Raw genomic sequence first — 18880 nt, forward strand, 5'->3', positions numbered from 1 at the left:
AAGAGTGAGAGCACCGACAGGAAAAGAATGGGTTTGCCATGGGCTGCAGAGAAAGAGATGTGTCTGGGCAGAATATGCCCAGCCCTGGGTACTCAAGGAAGGCGGACAGAGGCTTAGGAAGCCCTCTCCCCTAAGCTCCCTTCACAGTCAGTGAGGGCAAATGAGCCTCCTCTGGAAGGCAACCTAGAGCACGTAAAGGAAGTTCCTGCTTTAAATCCCTCTGCGGTGTCTCAAGGAGAGTACAGAAAGCTCCTGTAGGCATTTCTGGTGTTTTTAGTCTTAGCCCTAGGGTAACTTAGCAAACTGCTGTAATTATCTAGGTTTCAGTTAACAGAGACAGCATGGACTGAAATCAATTTGATGTGCTCAGAAGTATTTAAAATACTTCCTAAATATCAGCATACTGTATATCATAACTTTTCCTACCATCTTCAATCATCATTTATGCTAAAAGACACAACCATCTACCTATGTGTATTTTTAATTTCCTGGACAAGGAAAGTATGTAGGAAATGGCTGCCACATCTAAAGATATTCCTGTTGATGTAATTAAAAAAAAGTATATGCTTTTAAAATTTGAGAATGTTAAAGACACATGTTAGCACTAAGAAAAAAAACCCTCCCACCATTTGCTCATACCAGAGAAGCAATATCACAGGCAAACCATTTAAGAAGCACTGTCCAAGAGCCTGCCTTCTGACAGAGCTGGACAACTGCACAGGATCTAAAAACGCTCTTCAAATACAAGTGTAATCTACAAACACCAGCGAGCCTCCGCTGCTCAGGCATTCAGCTGGCATCTGCAAGTCACATTTAGTCTGGCCTCTCATCATGTGAGGGGCCAGAGCAATCCCCTTACAGCTCCTGTGTCTCTTTCATTCATTCCTCCTGCCCGTTGGAAGAGGTGGCAGGGTTTCTCTAACTAGTGTTATACTTTCCAACACAATTTCCCAAGGTGCCAGTAACATTGGCATTAGATAATAAACTCCCCATTTACTTCAGTTGCAAAATCCAAGGCTTCCCAACTCCCTTCTTTGTTCCATACCTCCAGAAAGAAGGATTTCTTAGCTGGATTCTCTCACTCAGTCTTTCTATTAAATGTGGTATTTATAACCAATGCCAAAGAAAAGCTTTTTCTAGTGTCTCAGTTGGCTGGAAACATAAAGACATATTTCGTCTAACTAGTATGAGCCACTTCCTGATCTCATTTACACCAGCACATATCCAAGTCAGTTAGAGAAATCACACTATGTAAAATCAGTCTCAGAGAGGCCACATTCTGGCTTTGAGTATTCAAATTACTTGTTTGAAAGAACAGCTTTATTAAAATAACTAATGACTGTCTCTCACTTCAAAACCAAAGACAATTTTGGTGAGGACGGAGCAAATGATAATTTTAAATGCCAGTCTAGATAAACCCCTGAATTCCCAGGAACCTTCTTATTTGTATATCCAGATGCCTTGTAATCAAGATATCTACCTTTAAAAATAAATAATCTGTGTTGAGGCTCAAGTGTGCTGGTGGCTTCTCTGTGGCAGCTGCAGCTATGGAATTTCCAAATATACTCTAGATTTTGGAGAGACATTAGCAGTAGTTGTATATTTATGGCTAGGAAAGTATCTGAACTACATGCTCACAAAAGATGTCAGTTAAGGAGGTTTTTTGTCACTTTTGGGGCTCAGGGTATTTTACTTCAAAAGAGAAAAGGTATCTATGGAGCAAGCAGGACAATGGCACAAGCATCCTAATGTTGTAGTTCTTCCAGTGTGATCTGAAGTTAGCTTTGTACAATGGCACCAGAGAGGGAAAGCATCCATCACTGTCAGGCTCCAGTTCTGGACTGGTGTGGGAATTAATAGAAGGCAGCATTGTAACAGAGGCAGACAGCAGAATCAAAGTAATGAAAATGATGTCTATTTGCACCACATAATTCCAGCCTATAAAATTCCTGGAAGTCACTATGAGCAAAAACTAGGTTTTAATTTCTGTAAGTTTGGTATAGATGTGTCTATATATATATATTTAAAATATCCCTTTGAGTATTTCTATTGATTTGGTCAGTAAGAAATTGAATTCTTCTGCCCACATGCAAATGTCTGCCCCTCAGCCATACTGCATTGTCTAATCCTGTCTTTACATGAGTTTTAGAAGTGAAAAGTACAAGCATTTTCTGAAATCTTTACTCAGAAATAGGGTGAAAGGAAATCACTGGTACTGAAAGATGAAGCAGGATGCCTTACACCAGCCTAATCTAGCAACTGTTCAAGATAGAAGATTAGTATTGGGCAAGAATTAGTATCTGTGTGCATGAAAATCTTTCAGATAGTGGAACTGGTCACTGAGCAAAGTGTTGGGCCAGAGCTGACTCCCACCTCTGTGTTTCCCAGTTCTGCAGGCAGGGAGTGCAGCTCTGGGTCTCAACTAATGCTACTTCCTCCAGCAAGGCTGTATTCATGTAATATTCCCTGGCTCCTGGAATGGGTACTCTGCATCTGGTTATACATGAACCGCTAATGTGCTGAAAGATGAGGAACAATTCAAACTTTATATAGAGATGACCTAAAGCAATATTCCTTAGGTCACAGCAAGCAGCCTGCAGTTACTTTACAACAACACACTATAAAGCATTGTGTAAGAGCATCCCAATTAACAGCTCATCTTGGGACTTGACAATTGTTTCAAACAGTCCAGTGACTGAAAGAACAGGTGTCCTCAGCTCTGCTTCCTTTTGCACTTCAACCAGGTAAGCCCCATCACTCAAGGGGCAAGTAGCAAACAATACCATAGATCAGAAGAATTTGAACACCTCCCACTCTTTATGAGTGTACCTGAGCTTCTTGTCTGATTCCTTCATATTCCACACTCATTTTCTTCTGAGCATCCTCATCACCAGCAGGACTGACTGATTTAGGACATCATTCTGCAAAACCTGAGCATGGCCCAGCTGCCACTGCTTCTCCTTTAAGCCAAGCTGCAACTCAATGTCAGGCTCCAAGGTCACCCTCATATTGTGAATCCATGTGTAAAACTCATCTTGGGCTTTCAGGTACTCACTCCAGTGCAGCCAGACCCACTCAATGCGGCTGTTGGGGAGAGCAAGAGAGAAGAGTTAGATGAAATGATGATGGGAGCAGTGGAGACCAACAATCTCAAAAAGCCTTCAAAACAGTGCACAAGGTTCGCAGCAATTTTAAGCTGCTCTGACTTGACAGAGTCTGGATTCACTTCCCAAGTCCTCTCTGCTTTGGGGAGGAAATACTCTGTATAAGATCCCCGTGCCTGACCAAATTCATCATTCCAGACTATGAGGTGGGTGGGCCAGGTTGTGAAGGCAGAGCACTGAGGTCTCACTGATCCTCTCTCCCCACACAGTCCCCAAAACGCTCATGGGACTGGGATTAGCAGGGAATTGCTATCTACAATCCAGGCAGCAGAGAGAAGCAGGAAGCACTTTATGAAAGCACTGGAGGAAACAGCTGCCTCAACACAACCAAGAGTGTGTTTGTCTTACCTGTGACAATGAGTAATGTATATGGCTGTCTCTTCCCACAAGGCTTTAATGTCTTTTAGTTTAGAGAGTACCTCATGCTTCTTATCCTCACCGATGCTGCGAAGAGCAGCATCTGCCTTCACAAGAACCAACTCCATTTTCAAGCTGCCTTCTGGTTCCAGTGCACGTATTTTCTATGAGAAAAACAAATGGTACTGAAAGCATGGAAAGAAAACAAGCATAACTGACAAAATGTAAACTTTGTTTTTACCCAGAAATCATGAACTCAGAATCACTTAGGTTGGAAAAGACCCTCACGATCATCGAGTCCAGTCATTAACCTGACACTATCATGGGATGGAAATGTTTCTATACAACACAGACAATTAACCCTTCCCATCTAACTCCCTGCTGCAGAGTTTCTCCTGAAAGGAAAATATGATGTTTTTTCAGACATGTTTACTTTTAAACATCCTAAAGGACTGAATTTAATTGCAAGCCATACAGCAGTTGAAAAACATTAAAGTTAGCTACAAAAAAACCAGACCATCCTCTATGAAATGCCTGTGGCTGTGTTTCCATTGCTGTTATAAGGTTACAGCACTGTATTGCCACAGGCCAGCTGTTCTCCCCCACCTGCCAAAGCACAAAGAGGCAGTCTCCACAGGGTACACTGCAACCTCTCAATTTTAAGCTCTACTGTAAGAAATCATGAAGCATATTAAAAAGGCTTCCTAGCGCAAATAAAAGTTGGCTTAGAAAAGAAGCCAAGAGAAATTAACGAGTGGAATTTTCTGTCTGCTACCAAATTTTGCTTCAACCCTAAACTGCTAAGTTATGAATTGGTGAATATATGTATCTTACACAAATAGGAATGCCAGGAACTGATAGTTGAGTCATCTAATTTTAAGTATCCAGAGATGGAAAAATCAGCAAAAGTTCTGTACAATATAACAGATTAATTATGCCCCAATTCAGATGTCAGCTTTCAACATTACTTTATCCAAACTTCTGATACTATCAAATTAGCTTTTCTTACTGCTCTTCCATAAACTCCTGGCAAACTGCAGGCTTTCAAGCTTGAAGAAAAAGGCTTCTACAATGAAAACACCAAGATGTTCAAAATCAGCGATTACTTTCAGTAGAATTAGGCCTATGGCATTTGTTAAAAAAGAATCATGTCAGTTATTGCAAAGGTGAGACAAATAAAAGGCCTTTGGATTTCCAGTCTCACATTCTGGGGAAAGCCTGTTCTTTTGGCATGCAGGCAGCACACCTGCATGTGATGTACAAACAGGTGTTTGGAAAATTATTTCCTAAGAAAGGTGGGAGTAATAGAATCCAGGGAAGCAGGGCAAAGGCAAGAAAATACAAGCCATAGCTATCATCCAACAGGAAACATGTAAGAGTAAAGCTGTATTCTGAGCCTGATATTTTTCCAGCAATTAGAAGCAAACAACAGCTGGAGAGAAAGGAGTTGCTGTACAGTCATTTTTCTTTTTCAAATCTGTTTTTTACATGATTTTTAGCATTGGCTGACATTTTCATTAACAAATTAACAGAAAATAAACCACAGGAAGGAAGCATGAAAAAAACTGGCAAGCCAGGTGCAAAAAAGGAACTGAAACTTGATCACTGGATTTGAAAACAGCCAATAGGTGAAGCAGTGAGCACATCATGAGGACATCCGAGCTGGAGACAGAAGCCAGGCCCAAAAGGAGGCAGGATGAAGGAGCAGGAGGCGGTTAAGGTACACACAGGAAGAAAGACACTTGTTAATCTTTAGAATGATGAATTTCCAAAGTCTGAGTTGAAAGAATCTCTTAACATGAGTTTTGCCTGTTACAGACCTCCTCTAAAGCCCACAGAAGTAAATGGGCTTCAGTTCAGGCCATATCACATCACCACAAATCTCCAGACCTTAAAACTTGTTATCTCTGCCATGAATGTTCCCCCTTTGCCAAACTACCACTCTTCTACTCGAGTTCCTGTGTTTCTTGTGTGTTTTTTGAGACTGCACATATCAAAGTTTCCCAGACAAAACAAAAGAGTGAAAATAATTTAAGGTCAGAAAAATAAAACTATAGACCAAAATAGAATGCTTCAGGTTTTTATGACTGACATGCATGTCTAGCAACCATCCATCACTCCATGAACAGCCTCTGTATTATGCCAGAGGCAAAATCCATCCTCCAACAAACCCCAGTTAAGGAAAAAGGCTGAAGACATCACTGTAAACTACCTCATCATCCATATAAGCCTGCAACTTTTTTTGTTAAAACTTCAGAAGAGGCAGGCCAAATACAAGTAGACACACAAAAGGAGAGACTTTGGGGTAAATAACAATGGGAAAGATTTTTGCCATTTAAATTAAGGAACAGATTACTTGGAATTAAAGGTAGTAAAAGTATAGAAATAGTTTTTCAATATTAGTCATAGAAATATCACCACTCCCTCCAATCATGAATGGTACAAATGGGATAAACAGGAGTGTTTCCTTCTCTGAGATTACAAGACCTAGATAACATCTAATGAAACTGAAGTTAATGAATGTGAAATCACTGTAAGAGAGCAGTGACAATCTACAACAGTATCTCTGTGAGAAGAGTTATACAACAGATTAAATAAAACCAGGAAAAAATGAGAACTTTTACCTTTTCATTAAACAGATCATAAAGGGGATCTGTAAACCCTCCTATCATCAGGGTTTATGGAAAAGGAAAAAGCTATTACTCTAGAACAGCTCATTACCAGGACACTGCAATCTTTCTCTATCAGTGCCAGAGTCCTGGAGGAAATGGAATGCTAACGTGATCTGATTCTCTTATACTGTGTGCTGCTCGTCTGCAAATTGCTATGGTAATTGCAAGCAGCAACCAAATTGTTCCAGGCTTGAAGAGAGTGTAAACATTTTAACCTGCCAAACCTGCTGCTAGTGTTCCAAATCAATCTGAACAGCTTGGAAGCCTGTGATATCAAATTCCCATCCTCTTTTTCTACATCTGTAAACATTTTACAGATGGAAAAATTAGAAAGAATACTGATGTGAACCCCTCCACACAGGCCCAATCCTCCAACAAGCAGGGGCAGCTGACTATTTCCTAATGGAAAACTCTTGAGTTTACAGCAATAACTGCTGTAACAATGGCAGCAGTGAGAGCCACCTCTGAATTCCATCGCTGTTCCCTTACCTCAGTCTCTCTCAGTCTGGCTTCTAGGGCAGATCGAGGTCCTTTGGTGTTGTCATTGATCCTCAGTCTCTCTTGGATGGCCTTCATCCAAGCTTCTGCATTCTCCACGCTACTGTCAAATTCATCCTGTAGCTGCTGAGTCATCGCATTGGAAGAAGCTGAAAAGATAGGAAACAGAGGTAAGCAGATTTTGGGTAAGACCTAAACAGAAATGAAAAGCAATATAAAGGAGCAAGGGAGAAAAGCTAATGATATTGTGGCTTTCCTTTTGAACAATAATACATCGCTGTTCAGTTGGGCACAGAGAACATATGCACAGCAGCTTTCCCAAATGAAAATATACCAGGAAACAAAAAGAAGGTGGAGAACTGTGGGAGGCTCCATTACAGTAAACATTCAATTCAAAGCTTTTAAATTAGGTTAATTTGGTGTTTGTGGTGTATTCCAGATTAGCTACACCAAACACAAACACTTCCTGTTTCTTCCCAGAGCCATGTCAATATAAAACGCTCCCAATGCCCTTCTGGGCTCATGTGCTGACACCAGATAATGAAGTATTTTGGCACATGCTTAACTTAGAGGTTTATAAACTGCTTTTGTAGAGGTGTTAAAGCTGCTGAGAGCTGGATCAGATGCTTAGGCCCTCAGTTAACCTCTGCATGGTCTCAGCAGAAGAAGTTATCTGAATGCACATGCAGTGAGCCTGGGATACACAGACAACAGGAATTGGCCAGCAACTTCTGAGACAAACCACAAACAAGCCTTCATAGGGGAATATCAACACTGGTGGATGTCTTCTTTTGCCATCTCTTTTATTCCCTAACAGGCTCCAAGTTTTTAATTTTCCTCTCCCTCTCTCTTGTTGCCCATTCCCAATCAGCAAGAAGGTATGATGGTTGGTTGCTCTTTTGAGATCTGTTTAGAGCACAAGCTTTCCACTGCCCAGACAGCCTCCTTTGTTCCTGTACAATAGAGCAGAGCCATCCTAGGCTCACCACTAGGACTGCTGGACTAAACTTGACTAATAAGGATGAGCCATAACAAAGCGCCCTGTAGGTCAGCTCCACTGAAGTGAACAGAACAAGAGCCACTGACATTCAATGGGTTTGGGTCACATCCTACAACTACTGCCAGCCAAGCAGCCAGTGTATCGTGGAAAATAAAACATTCTTCCTCTTTGTTATTCATCACTGAAATATTTTTTCGGCACAAAGTTTGAGACTTAATTACTGAACCCAAGTTCATTGTGCAGAATTCAGTTCCACAGCAGCCCCACAGTCCCACAGAACGATTCATGTGGAAGAAAGCGCTCAGTGCCAGAGGCAGAGCACGGCTCCTGGTGAAGCTGGACCAATGCTGTTTTGCAACCACCAGAGCTCTCAGCAGCTCAATCTTTTCAAGGGAGAGCCATCCTTCTGCTCACAAGCAGAAAGCTCCTCACCATCCTGCCAACGTTCCTTTCCATGAGGTAAAAGGATTCATGCAATATTAGAGGTCCTTCCCTGCAGCTCCCAGTGTATTTTCTTCCACATTAGACCAGATTAGACAAGATGTCCCCATTCACAACAGTCTGAATTGTCGCTTGCCAGCCATCAGCAGGCTTTCTACTCAACAGATCCCAGACCAGAATGAAAGAACTGCACTGCAGAGCAGCTACTGCACTACCCATGGGGACAGATGACGGGGTCAGACATCCATGTGCAGAGCAGCAGAGCTGCATCTGCATGAAAGAGCAATGAGACCTCTCCCTAAGTGAGACCTGTCAGACAGGACAGAATCTAAGCCTGTAGCTCTCAGAACTTGAGAGCAACTTTAAAAAGAGTGACCTCACCTTGAAAAGATTTAAAAAGTAAACCAGGATGTACTGGATTTAATAAGGGTGGTGTGGCACAGGGTTGCTACTCCCTCTCTCAAATATAAAAAATATGACAGGCTATATAATTAAAGCTAAAATCACTGACTTACATCACGAGAGTCCTAAAGATGAAGCCAGCTAATGGAGGAATGTTATTCTCAGTGGATTGCTAAGATAGCTGTGTCCTTCTCCAACTATGACTGGTTCAGAACTGACATTATGAACTACAATAATCCAATTCTCTGAAAAGAGTACATGTTTCATTGCAGCTGAAAAATAACTCATTTTCGCATTAACATTTCTCATTATATCTCGCAGTTGTAGAGAGACTGTCCCTTAAAACTCCCCTTGTTACATACATACATTTCTAGGCAAACAGTTTCTGAATGCTCATGTATGAGCTGTGGTGAACCCAAGTTATGGTATTGTGAAACAAAAACTCACAGTGCATTTGCTGGATAGACACTGATGAGAAGTGGCATTCATTTCCTAGGAGAGGTTTCTATTCCTGGCAACATCCATATCATATTTAAAATTGGCTTCACTACTCCAGCCATGGAGTAGCCAATACAGAACATAATGTTATTCTAGTCCTAATTTTTACAAAAAGTTGAGGGCAATCTAACATGGGTAAGACTATTACAAAAAAACCTCACAATTACACAGCTCCCCCCATCCCACATACAGTCAATCCATGTAAGGAGTCAACACAGGAAACCACAAAAAAAGTTATTTCAATATTAAGATCACCAGCTTGCAAAGGAAGAGAAACACTTTTCTACTCCAACTGAAGACATAAAACATCACTGACTGATTTTGACAAAGCAGTTCCTGTATCTAGGACCACAAAGATTATTAAATTTAGCATGGACTCAATGCCCAGGTGGATTTCATAGTATTTACAACCTCCAATACCTGACATGGATTTGGGCCGCCTTTTGAGACCTCCTGCCCTCTCTCCACACAGGGCAGCCAGATGCTGGCTGAAGTAATCAGCGACAGTGCCAGCTTTTGTTCTGGAACCCTTCCCAGTCACTAACAGCATGACTGATACCTGCAAAGTAAAAGTATGATTTCTGACTTACTGTCTGCTTGGGAGGAAGAACAACTGCTGAATATTTGAGATAGGGCAAGATCTGTAACTCCTTTCCTAAGTCTTCTAAAGTTGGGATTAACGATTAGAGGATAAAAGTTAACCAATCAACAGCATTCACCCCATTTCTGTTGCATAATTGGAACTAAATGACTGAGCAATACTGCTGGACATGAAATTGAGCAATACTTCTGGACCCTGATCTGTACAAAAAGGGCAAAGGAGACATAGCAGCTCCTGGAACAGACCTAAGCTGTAGAGCTGTGCAAAGCTATCATCCACACATCAACCTGTAATAGCAGCAGGCCATTAGGGCCACCTGTACGGTGGTGCAACAGCTCCCGTGCCAGGCTCAGTCTCTGGGACCCACTGTGCCAGGGAAAGTCTTCCCTTAGTCACTGGTGCAATCCTCTGAGCAATTTGTACAAAATTGTTTTCATCACAGTTATTTTCAAATGCATCCAGCTGTTCAAAACTGCTTTTCATTTAATGCCATTTGAATCAGTGTATTAATTCATACTGTGGAAAGCGCATTTACACTCTAGAAATCACTTTGCATCTCTATACATGTCACTAAATGAGGGCAATAACTACGCATAAGAAATTCTGGCACAGATAATGAGATGCTGAGCAAAACCAAGTTTTATTTGTCCAGATGCAGTAACAGTTTCTTGGTAGAGGTAACAAAGAAGCATATTTCAGGGGGCTGAACAGAACTGACCCAGGACAGCTCCTGCAATATATCCACAGGTTATAAAAACCACATTTTAGGAACAGGAAAATGTAAGACAGATTAGGTGCAGAAACCTGTAGCTGAAACTCTCCCACAACACTAGTCTTCCTACCTTCTCTGAATCACCCTCCATGATCCCCAAAACACAGCTTGGCAGTGTCCGGGTAGGCACATGTGTTTCAGTGCCACAGAGGGATGATGCCTCAGCCCTTTCCCAGCTGCTCTGCCAGACTCACTGCACACCCACAGCACAACCAGGGCTTGCACTGGTTTGTCTGAGGCTCAGTTACATGCATGGGATATCTGCACCTTTGGAAGAGGAAAAGGTGAACACCTGACACAGCACACACTTGTCAGCATCACTCCTCTCCCGCTCTCTCATTCAGGCACAAAACCATTAGCAAGGAGGGAAGTCAGAGAACAGCAGCCTATCACCTCTTCCCAAAATCCTGGAGAAAAGGCAGCTGGAAGGATGCTGGGGAACACATATGCTGTACCCCCAGCTTGCCCACAGGCTGAATACCCCAACATGAACTAATGAGATCCAAAGCAACAGCAAGATGGGTTTTGCTTTTAAAATCTGTTCCATTTGTGTTGGGCTGGGCCGAAGAGATGCAGAGGCAGCTTTGTTTCAGCTGTGGTCTTGGAGCCATCTTGCTGAAAGAGCAGATAAATGAATTAGCAAACTGCTCTGCATCATAGCTCTGGGAGCCACTGCGTGGACATGTCTGGGTTTCCATGGCAGACCCTGACACAGACACAGGCAGAAGTCATCCATCATGCGACCCACGTGGCACTCGCAGGGCCAAATTTCTCTGAGCAGTTCTTCCCTAAGTACAGCCACTGCAGGAGCCTAATAACTAATCTAACTAACTAACTAACTACATCTAATAACTCTTCTGAGACACTCCAAGATTTATTTATTTAATATTTGTAATACACTACTGAGAGCTTTTAAAGTTATTTTCCAAGTCCAGTGTCTTTTTCTTAGGATTATCCTATTATTTTGCAATGTTTCCTAACATACTGTTTTCTCTCTGCCAGTCATACTGGGGTTCGGTTTTTTGTTTCTCTTCTTTTTTTAATTTAAATCTCTTAAAACGTTTCTTACAACCACTCCCATTTTACACATTCTTTTAAACCCTACATTTATAGGACACAGGCTTTTAAATGGTTTCAATATGTCTTGGATTCTTATATTCACGTACTACTTGACTAGTTTCCAGAACCCAGTTCTTACAAAAATAAAAGTACAAAAATGCTCCAGGAAAATTCAAACCACTCACCATTAGGGAGACTATTTTCCAATTATTGAAATACTTCAAACTTTTCACAACCCTTTTCACTTGGTTCTGGGATTGAATGTGGAAAAAAAAAAAAGATTTTTAAAAAGCCCACTGAACTGTATCAAATTTTAGACAAATGTATGAGTGTGGAAGCAATTTTGGTTCTGGAAATTGTATCTGGGATAATTTAGTAACTTTTCAGCTTCCCTAGATACTATAAAGAGAGCTCTGAGGAGGCACAGAGCTGGGAGCTCTGACTGTCTGCTTTAGATCGGAGCAGAGGTCAGGAGCTGGCACAGACCACAGAGGCACAGAGCACCGACCCTTGTCTTTCCAAAATTGAATATTCCAGGAGGAGCTACTGTGAACTTTGAATCCAACCAGCCTTACCAGCCTTCCTGAAAGCCTCCATGATAGCAGCTGCACCTATGCACAACCCAGTTAAACTGCTCGAGTAGGTGCAGAAGCTCTCAAGGTTTCAAATAAAAGGTGTAGCTATTTCCAGCATAATGTTTTAGAAACTCAAAACATTAATCCTATCACCTTGGCCATCTTCCAACACAGTCCTCTCCTGTGTTACTGGCAGTCAATGTTTATGACAGTCAGCAATTGTTTGTTCTAGTTAATGAGCTAGAGTATGAATAGGGTTTTCTGGAATAAACACATCCATATCCTTGTTACAAGCATCCCCTTCAACTAAGGAATGCAGCATTCTGAGTACATACTGCACTCATCTATATCCTAAGCACTTCCGCTCCCTTACAAAACAATCCACAGGAAACCTATGGCACACGCAAGGCATTCTGCCACAACATGATCACACCTGACAATATTCTCTTTGTTACCAAAAAAAACTAAAAGCAGACACATGTTCTGTGCAGGCTAACTCTCAAAAAAATGCATGATTTTTTTCAGCCATTTGTTTAAAAATTAATTTCAGACTTTAGTGAGAGCCAGCACAAGTGGGATATCTTTTTGTTTCCTAAGACTGCTGGGGACAACATATAATTCCCAGGTCTAAAAAGCCATTTCCTTAAAAAAGGGATTGAAATTTAAAAACAGCTTTATATCCAAATGCAATCAATAGCATACAAGTGAGGCAGAATGGGGTCCCGGGGCCATCTTCCCTTCTAGGGAATGATAATAATAGATCTGGTCACAGCATTTTTATTTTTTTATTTCAATCTTCAAGTCATTTGGAAGTAAAAAGAGTGAGGACTCTTAATTACAAATCTCTCCCCATTCCATATACTCCACACACAAACTTCTGCATTTCCAGGTCACTCTAGGAGACGGGTTGGTCTACCATGATTCCATTAGATAAGTAAAATGCAGGGCTTAGTTCTGGGCTAGAATTTTTTTTACCATCAAGGAGACAGAGTATCTGTATTAGCTGTCTGGTTTAGATTTTGATTCTCTATCCCCACACTATTGAGGTATAAGCAATCTTCAGAGCATTTCAGTCAGCCCTCCTGGGAAGTAAGACTATCCTATCCCTTTTACAGATGACAGCTTGGGTTCAAAGGCACTTTGTTTCTTGCTTCTAAGCAATAAGAAAATACTTGAAAGGACAAGAACAAAGTTGAAGATTCTGTTAGTAAACGCTGCAGAGGGTGATTTTCAGCCTTTTCTAATCTGTACCACTTCAATTGTCTCTGCTGAGATGCAGATATCTTTTTAGTGACTTCAAACTGACAAGAGCCTTCATTTTCCTCATTACCATCCACAGACACTTTAGTCTGGGAAATCACAGGTTAAACACCTCTGCTCTACAACTTCAGCAGAGATTCCTCAGGTGCAGAGAATCTGATGGGGAAATTACCCCTGAAAGAGATCAGGTGTGTTTACCACAAACTACATCTTGAGCAGCTGGGCACAAGTTCCCAAGTAGGTTTAGTTTCATCTTTTGTCAGCTCCCCGAGTTTTACCATCAGTCAGCTAATGAAAAAGCCCTGCAAGCCAACAGCATTAGTTTCATGGTCTCTGGAGACTAGAATTTATGTGTTTAATTATCTCCCACTTGTCCTCCACAGACTGTATGATCCCTCAGTACTGGGTGCCAGTCACAGCACTGATATACTGAGAAATAAACCTCTGTGGTATCTGCCCCTTGGCTAGAGATCAGTGAACAATTCAGAGTGAATAACATATCTGATAAATCATTCCTCTTTTGCTGGTCATATTATTGTGTACAGACAGCCTCATTTTCTCAAGGGTGTGGTTATCCCTAACTATTTGCCAAATACACTTTGCAAATCAGTTTTGCTCTGCAGACTATTCCCGAGAAATTCTTCTTGGCAATCCTTAATACTCTTAAGCTGTGCTGCTTAGCTTTGGTTTGGCATCACAACCCTAATGAGAAATTGCCCATCTTCCATGGCTAGCTGGGAACAGCTCTGCTTGTTTGTATGCAGTTTGTCACATGGTAGCTCCCAAGGGCCAGTGCCATAATCAGGACTCTGGAGCGCTAAGCCACGTACAATGAGTGTGCCGTCACAGCACCCTCAGTGAGCAGAAGTGCCCTACAGTTACAAGGATAACACCTCTGTCCCAAAGAGATTACAGAGGACACTTCAGAAGGGGTTTGGCAATGAAAGCAAGGCATCAGTGTGTACTCAGGGACATGGAGTGATGGAAGGAAGAAAGGGCTGTCAGAGCCTTCAGCTGCATTGCCACTGCTCTGTGAAAGCGGCAGTGTTTCCACCACCCATGTCCTCCGCCCACCCCTTGGAATCAGAGATACTTAGAAAGAGATCCTCAAGCCCAGCTGGAACACATGGCCTCAGCACGGGCTGGATCTCACACCAGGAGAGGAGATTCACTGCACTGAACCACACACTGTTTGTGGGACACCCTGAGGTAGGAGCCCTGTGATTCCCCAGGGAGTCAGTGTGAGAGAGGGGCACTTCCAAGCAAGGAACCATACCAGAAGTGGGATAATTCACCTCCTTCAGGAATCCCATGTTCTCAAGAGGCCTACAGTTGTAATATGAGTGCTCAAGGGTACAGGATGTCAATCTGTCTCCAAGTCTATATTCTTTCCTATTCCACATCACTGTTTCCACATTTGGATCTAAGGAGTTTTCACATGTGCAATTTTTTCCCTTACAAGATCAGTGTTAAAATCTTATTTGACTATCATTTAACTATTTCACCTCTGAGTGATAGTGTGTAACTTGGAGTGCTAAGCACATGGCTTTTAAAGTAATAAATCTTTAAAATTAAGTATATACTGGGAATATTTCTTAGAAACAAGGTCACTTGCAAGTACTTTATAAGTATGCTCTAAGGGCACAGGTCTTTGTCCCATTTAGAACAGCTGAAGGACTAACTCTACAAAACAAGATTTCTCAGATATGTCTTTCAAAACATTATCAGTTCAGTTATGCTAATGATATATTTATATGGTGAAAGTGAGACTTATGGAACTGAGAAAAGAGTAGCAAGTAGGACAATACTAATTTTAGATACCAAAGCTGTTGATTAAGAGTTATTTTCTTGGGATCAAAGCATATGGCTATGGAAAAATTAGCAGATTTTAATTTGCATGGAACAGAAAGATCTGTTTATATAAAGAAAGATAAAAATGACCCCTGAAAAAGATGAACACTTGAAATGCTGTCAAGAACATACAGGAGGCTATACCTAAACAGTAAATAGCTATACCTAAACAGTCAGCACTCTGTACATAATTAAAAGTAATATTTGCATTAATCTGATAATGCCAGGCTTTATATTGCAAAACAGCACTGGTTTGTGTTCAGACAAACCCACAGGCAAACAAGGCCTGCCTATGTCCCAAACAAAATACACTATTGGAACAGTCAGCAACCTCATCCCCAAGCTCAGAAACAAAGCAGACCACTGCAAAATGGTGGTTATAAATTAATATTGAGTGGTTGAGAACATTTTTGGAATTGAATAAAACAGGCTGCTTTCTTGTGACTCATTTTTGCCTGAAGTATTGCAGTTTCCACATCTTCGTCACCCTCCCAAGTGTGTGCTGGCCAGGCACTGTGGGTTAAGGAGCACGGCCACATCTGGTTTCAGCTGCACAGACCCCTCCAGCAGGCTGGGAACAGCCCAGCACTGCCAGACTCCGGCACTCTGATCGCTCAGGACTTCACAACAGCGATGAAAAACGCCTTTTTAGCAGTCTTTTTAGTCTGATCAGGGACTGAAGTCCTGTAGTCTATAAACCCAGAGGGGATCTGAACCTCCTCCTACTGAGACTCATCAAACCTAAAGCAAAGAGTAAAACAGCGGCAGAGCCCAGCAGTGAGCTGCGTTTGTCAGCAGTCATCCTCCAGTGAGGAGGACCAGAGAGTTATTTAAAGCTGTGATCACAGATAATTACCGTGCTGAGCAGCACGAGTGAAGCCAATGCTTTTTCTTCTCACTCTTACGTCCTCCTCTAGCAACTGCCTTTTAGTAATGGAGTGCTACAAGAAACCAAAGCTCTTTTTTTCCCCGGAAACGTCTGAGGAGATCAGGCAGCTCTGTTCTATTCGAACCCCAAGGGGGCCTCAGGGCGTGCTGCTTCTCAGCAAGTATGAAAATGCCACCCTAAATATTATGGGACATATCCCTGGGGCTGCCGGGGAGCTAACACAGAGATACATTTACAGCAACAGGGGTCCATATCAGCCAAGGAATTGTACACACACACTGGCAGACGTGTCATAGCACTACCTATTCTCAAACACTTGAAAAAGGAAAAGGTATAAAGCTATAGATTTGTTTAACCCAAGCAACACATAATTCTTCTACAAGGAGTAATAGACATCATGGCACAAACTCAACTTTGGTCTAAAAGAAATAAAAATAATTCCCCACTAGTCTCCAAAACCATCTTCTAAAAATAACACAAACACTTGCTGTATTTTATAGGCATTTCATATTGCTGAAATTTTTCTCCACTATTTCCCTTTCAATTTACAGATCAGGGCTCAGCAGGTACCTTGAAAAAGGTTGATTCATAAAACAGGAGAAGCCAGTTATCCTCCTGAAGAAAAATGTGTTTGACTCTAATTGCTGAACCACCACAGAGCAGAGCGTTCGATGACCTTGTCTGGGTTCAATGAGCACAATGCAAGCAACAGTGTTTGTGCAAACTATACTCCCTACTTAAAAAAAAATAATTCTGAATTTCTTTAATCCCCTTTTTTACCTTTTGCATACCTCCAGGTCATGTTTCAACAGTTATATATGCAACCTTAAACCCACACTTCAGGGAAGGGATCTCAGCAGTCCCAGTTCAGCAAACATTTTGGGGCTGTAAAAGCTGATAGCATGTCTTGAGTGCCAGCCACACTCCCGGCTCCCAACAGACACTCTCTCTCTATTAACTTCACCCACTGTCACTTATCTCCAGCCCTTCTGGTGCACACCACAGTAGGGATATTTTGGCTTCCTTTCTCCTGCCTTACATGAAGGAGTTCCCCATCCTGGCCTGCTGCTCACAAAACAATTTATCAGGCCTTATTTCATTGCACTGGGCCCTCACCCTTGGGTCCTCCCATCCTTTCCCCCAGCACCCTGTGGTGCTGGCACCAGGCAGGAGGGGAGGTGTGGGCTTGCTCCAGAGAAAAGCACACGAATGGGCTCATCTTGGCGCCCTTCACCAGCTTGGGTGCTGCCAGAACCCTCACTCATGGCTCTCCTGCAGCAGGCCACTGACTTCTATTTCCCCTTTCACTAGAATTCAAATACTTGAAATTTCAAGACACTTGATATCTTTAACACTTCCATGTCTCTGGAAAATTTCATGCAAAGCAGAAAATTAGTGCAAAAGTTCTTAGGAGCCAAAAGATACAGACACACTGCCGGTCCAACCATCTCACTACATTATGAAATAAAAGTAATGTTGTAAAAACCTTACCAAAATCCTGGGAAATCTGGTAAAAAGGGTAGGTAAAAGTCTGCGGTGATTCCATCAAAGTTCCCCGGGGGTTTGCCAGCATGGCAACCACAATCCAGTCTGGCGTCCACTGGGAGTTAGAACAGCGATTTGGCACAGTTGGCAGCACGAGCAAGTCTGGCACAAAGAGAAACCAGTGGCTTCCTCCTTACTAATGCAGGAGGAAGCACAGAACTTCCTCTCTGCCTCCTCCCATGCAGCGGGAGTGAAAGAGGAGATGACAATCCAAAGATTTATCAGTGCAGAAAAAAAAATTAAAAAAAAGAAAGAAAAGAAACCCAGAGCAGGGCATGTTGCCACTGTTTAAAATGTAGGTGAGATTTAAATAGCAATAATCCCCTGAAACTATCTAGTTCAGGTCATCAACTAACAAGCTGGTTAATACCTGTAAGGATTAATGCTTGAAATTATTATGCCTGACAGATGTTTGCTGAATGGGAATTAGTCAAGAATACAGGGGATGAAGACCAGCAAGAAGTAGAAGTGCAGACAAGTACGTTAGAGCTGAGATTTTAGAAATCATTAACTCATGCTCTAACATAATAGTAATTTTCCTTTATCTTCCACTTCGTTTTTTACTCCCAAGGTCTCTAGCAGGAGATTCCCTTCACAGACTGACACACTCATCTAGATTCTGCTCTCAGTTACAATCGTGCAAGACAAAAAGGAGGTTAGCGGATATTTTCAGGAAATACCTCTGCTGCATAATTTGGCTGAATGGAATACACTTTGTAGACACTAGCTGTCTCTTATGACGGAGCACATGAGGAATTCTTCCTTCCTAATTCCCCAAAACTATTAGAAAATATAAAGCAGCATTCTCTGTTGATTAATTAAGATCCTGCTGGGTACATCTGCTTTTAGACATTCAATAAAACACACTGGTTTGGTCTACCCACCCCACTACCATTTGCATCATCCTAATGGTGTAGATCTAATACACTCCAGGACCAAAACAGGTGCCACTTACTCAAGCTGGTGTAAATCCAAAACAAGTCCATAAGGCCAACAATCTCTCTACTTTTTCAGTTGCCGTGTGTCATAACTTACACTACACTGAGCAGCATTTCTAGAATTACAACAAAAATATGGAGGAGAGGTGGAGAAATCAGGGAAAACAAAATATGAGGGGGAAAGTTGGTTCAAATTCTACCTCCAAATTAGAAGCTACAGATACAAACAGGGATAAAACTATGAGTCTCTGCACCCATTTCGGAATCAGGCAGCAAAAGGGAAGAGCATGGGGAAAAACTGAAGAGAAGAACAAAGATGGATGAAAATCTAGGTGAAAGAACAACACTGGAATAGAAA

The 18880-nt window shown here is 41.8% G+C and overlaps 1 protein-coding gene across 1 annotated transcript in view; it reads right to left on the reverse strand.

The window, feature by feature from the left end:
* SYNE3 (spectrin repeat containing nuclear envelope family member 3) overlaps positions 1-17695 on the reverse strand; it is a 44571-nt gene extending 26876 nt beyond the window's left edge. Inside the window, 5 exon segments of the mRNA XM_008629737.2 lie at positions 2830-2883; positions 2886-3084; positions 3513-3685; positions 6683-6840; positions 17531-17695. Coding sequence (XP_008627959.2) covers positions 2830-2883; positions 2886-3084; positions 3513-3685; positions 6683-6840; positions 17531-17612 — 666 coding nt within the window. The 5' untranslated portion in view covers positions 17613-17695.
* Between the last annotated feature and the right edge of the window lie 1185 nt (positions 17696-18880).

This window comes from Corvus brachyrhynchos, unplaced genomic scaffold, assembly GCF_000691975.1.
Source record: "Corvus brachyrhynchos isolate BGI_N302 unplaced genomic scaffold, ASM69197v1 scaffold1, whole genome shotgun sequence".
Classification (NCBI taxonomy): Eukaryota; Metazoa; Chordata; class Aves; order Passeriformes; family Corvidae; genus Corvus; species Corvus brachyrhynchos.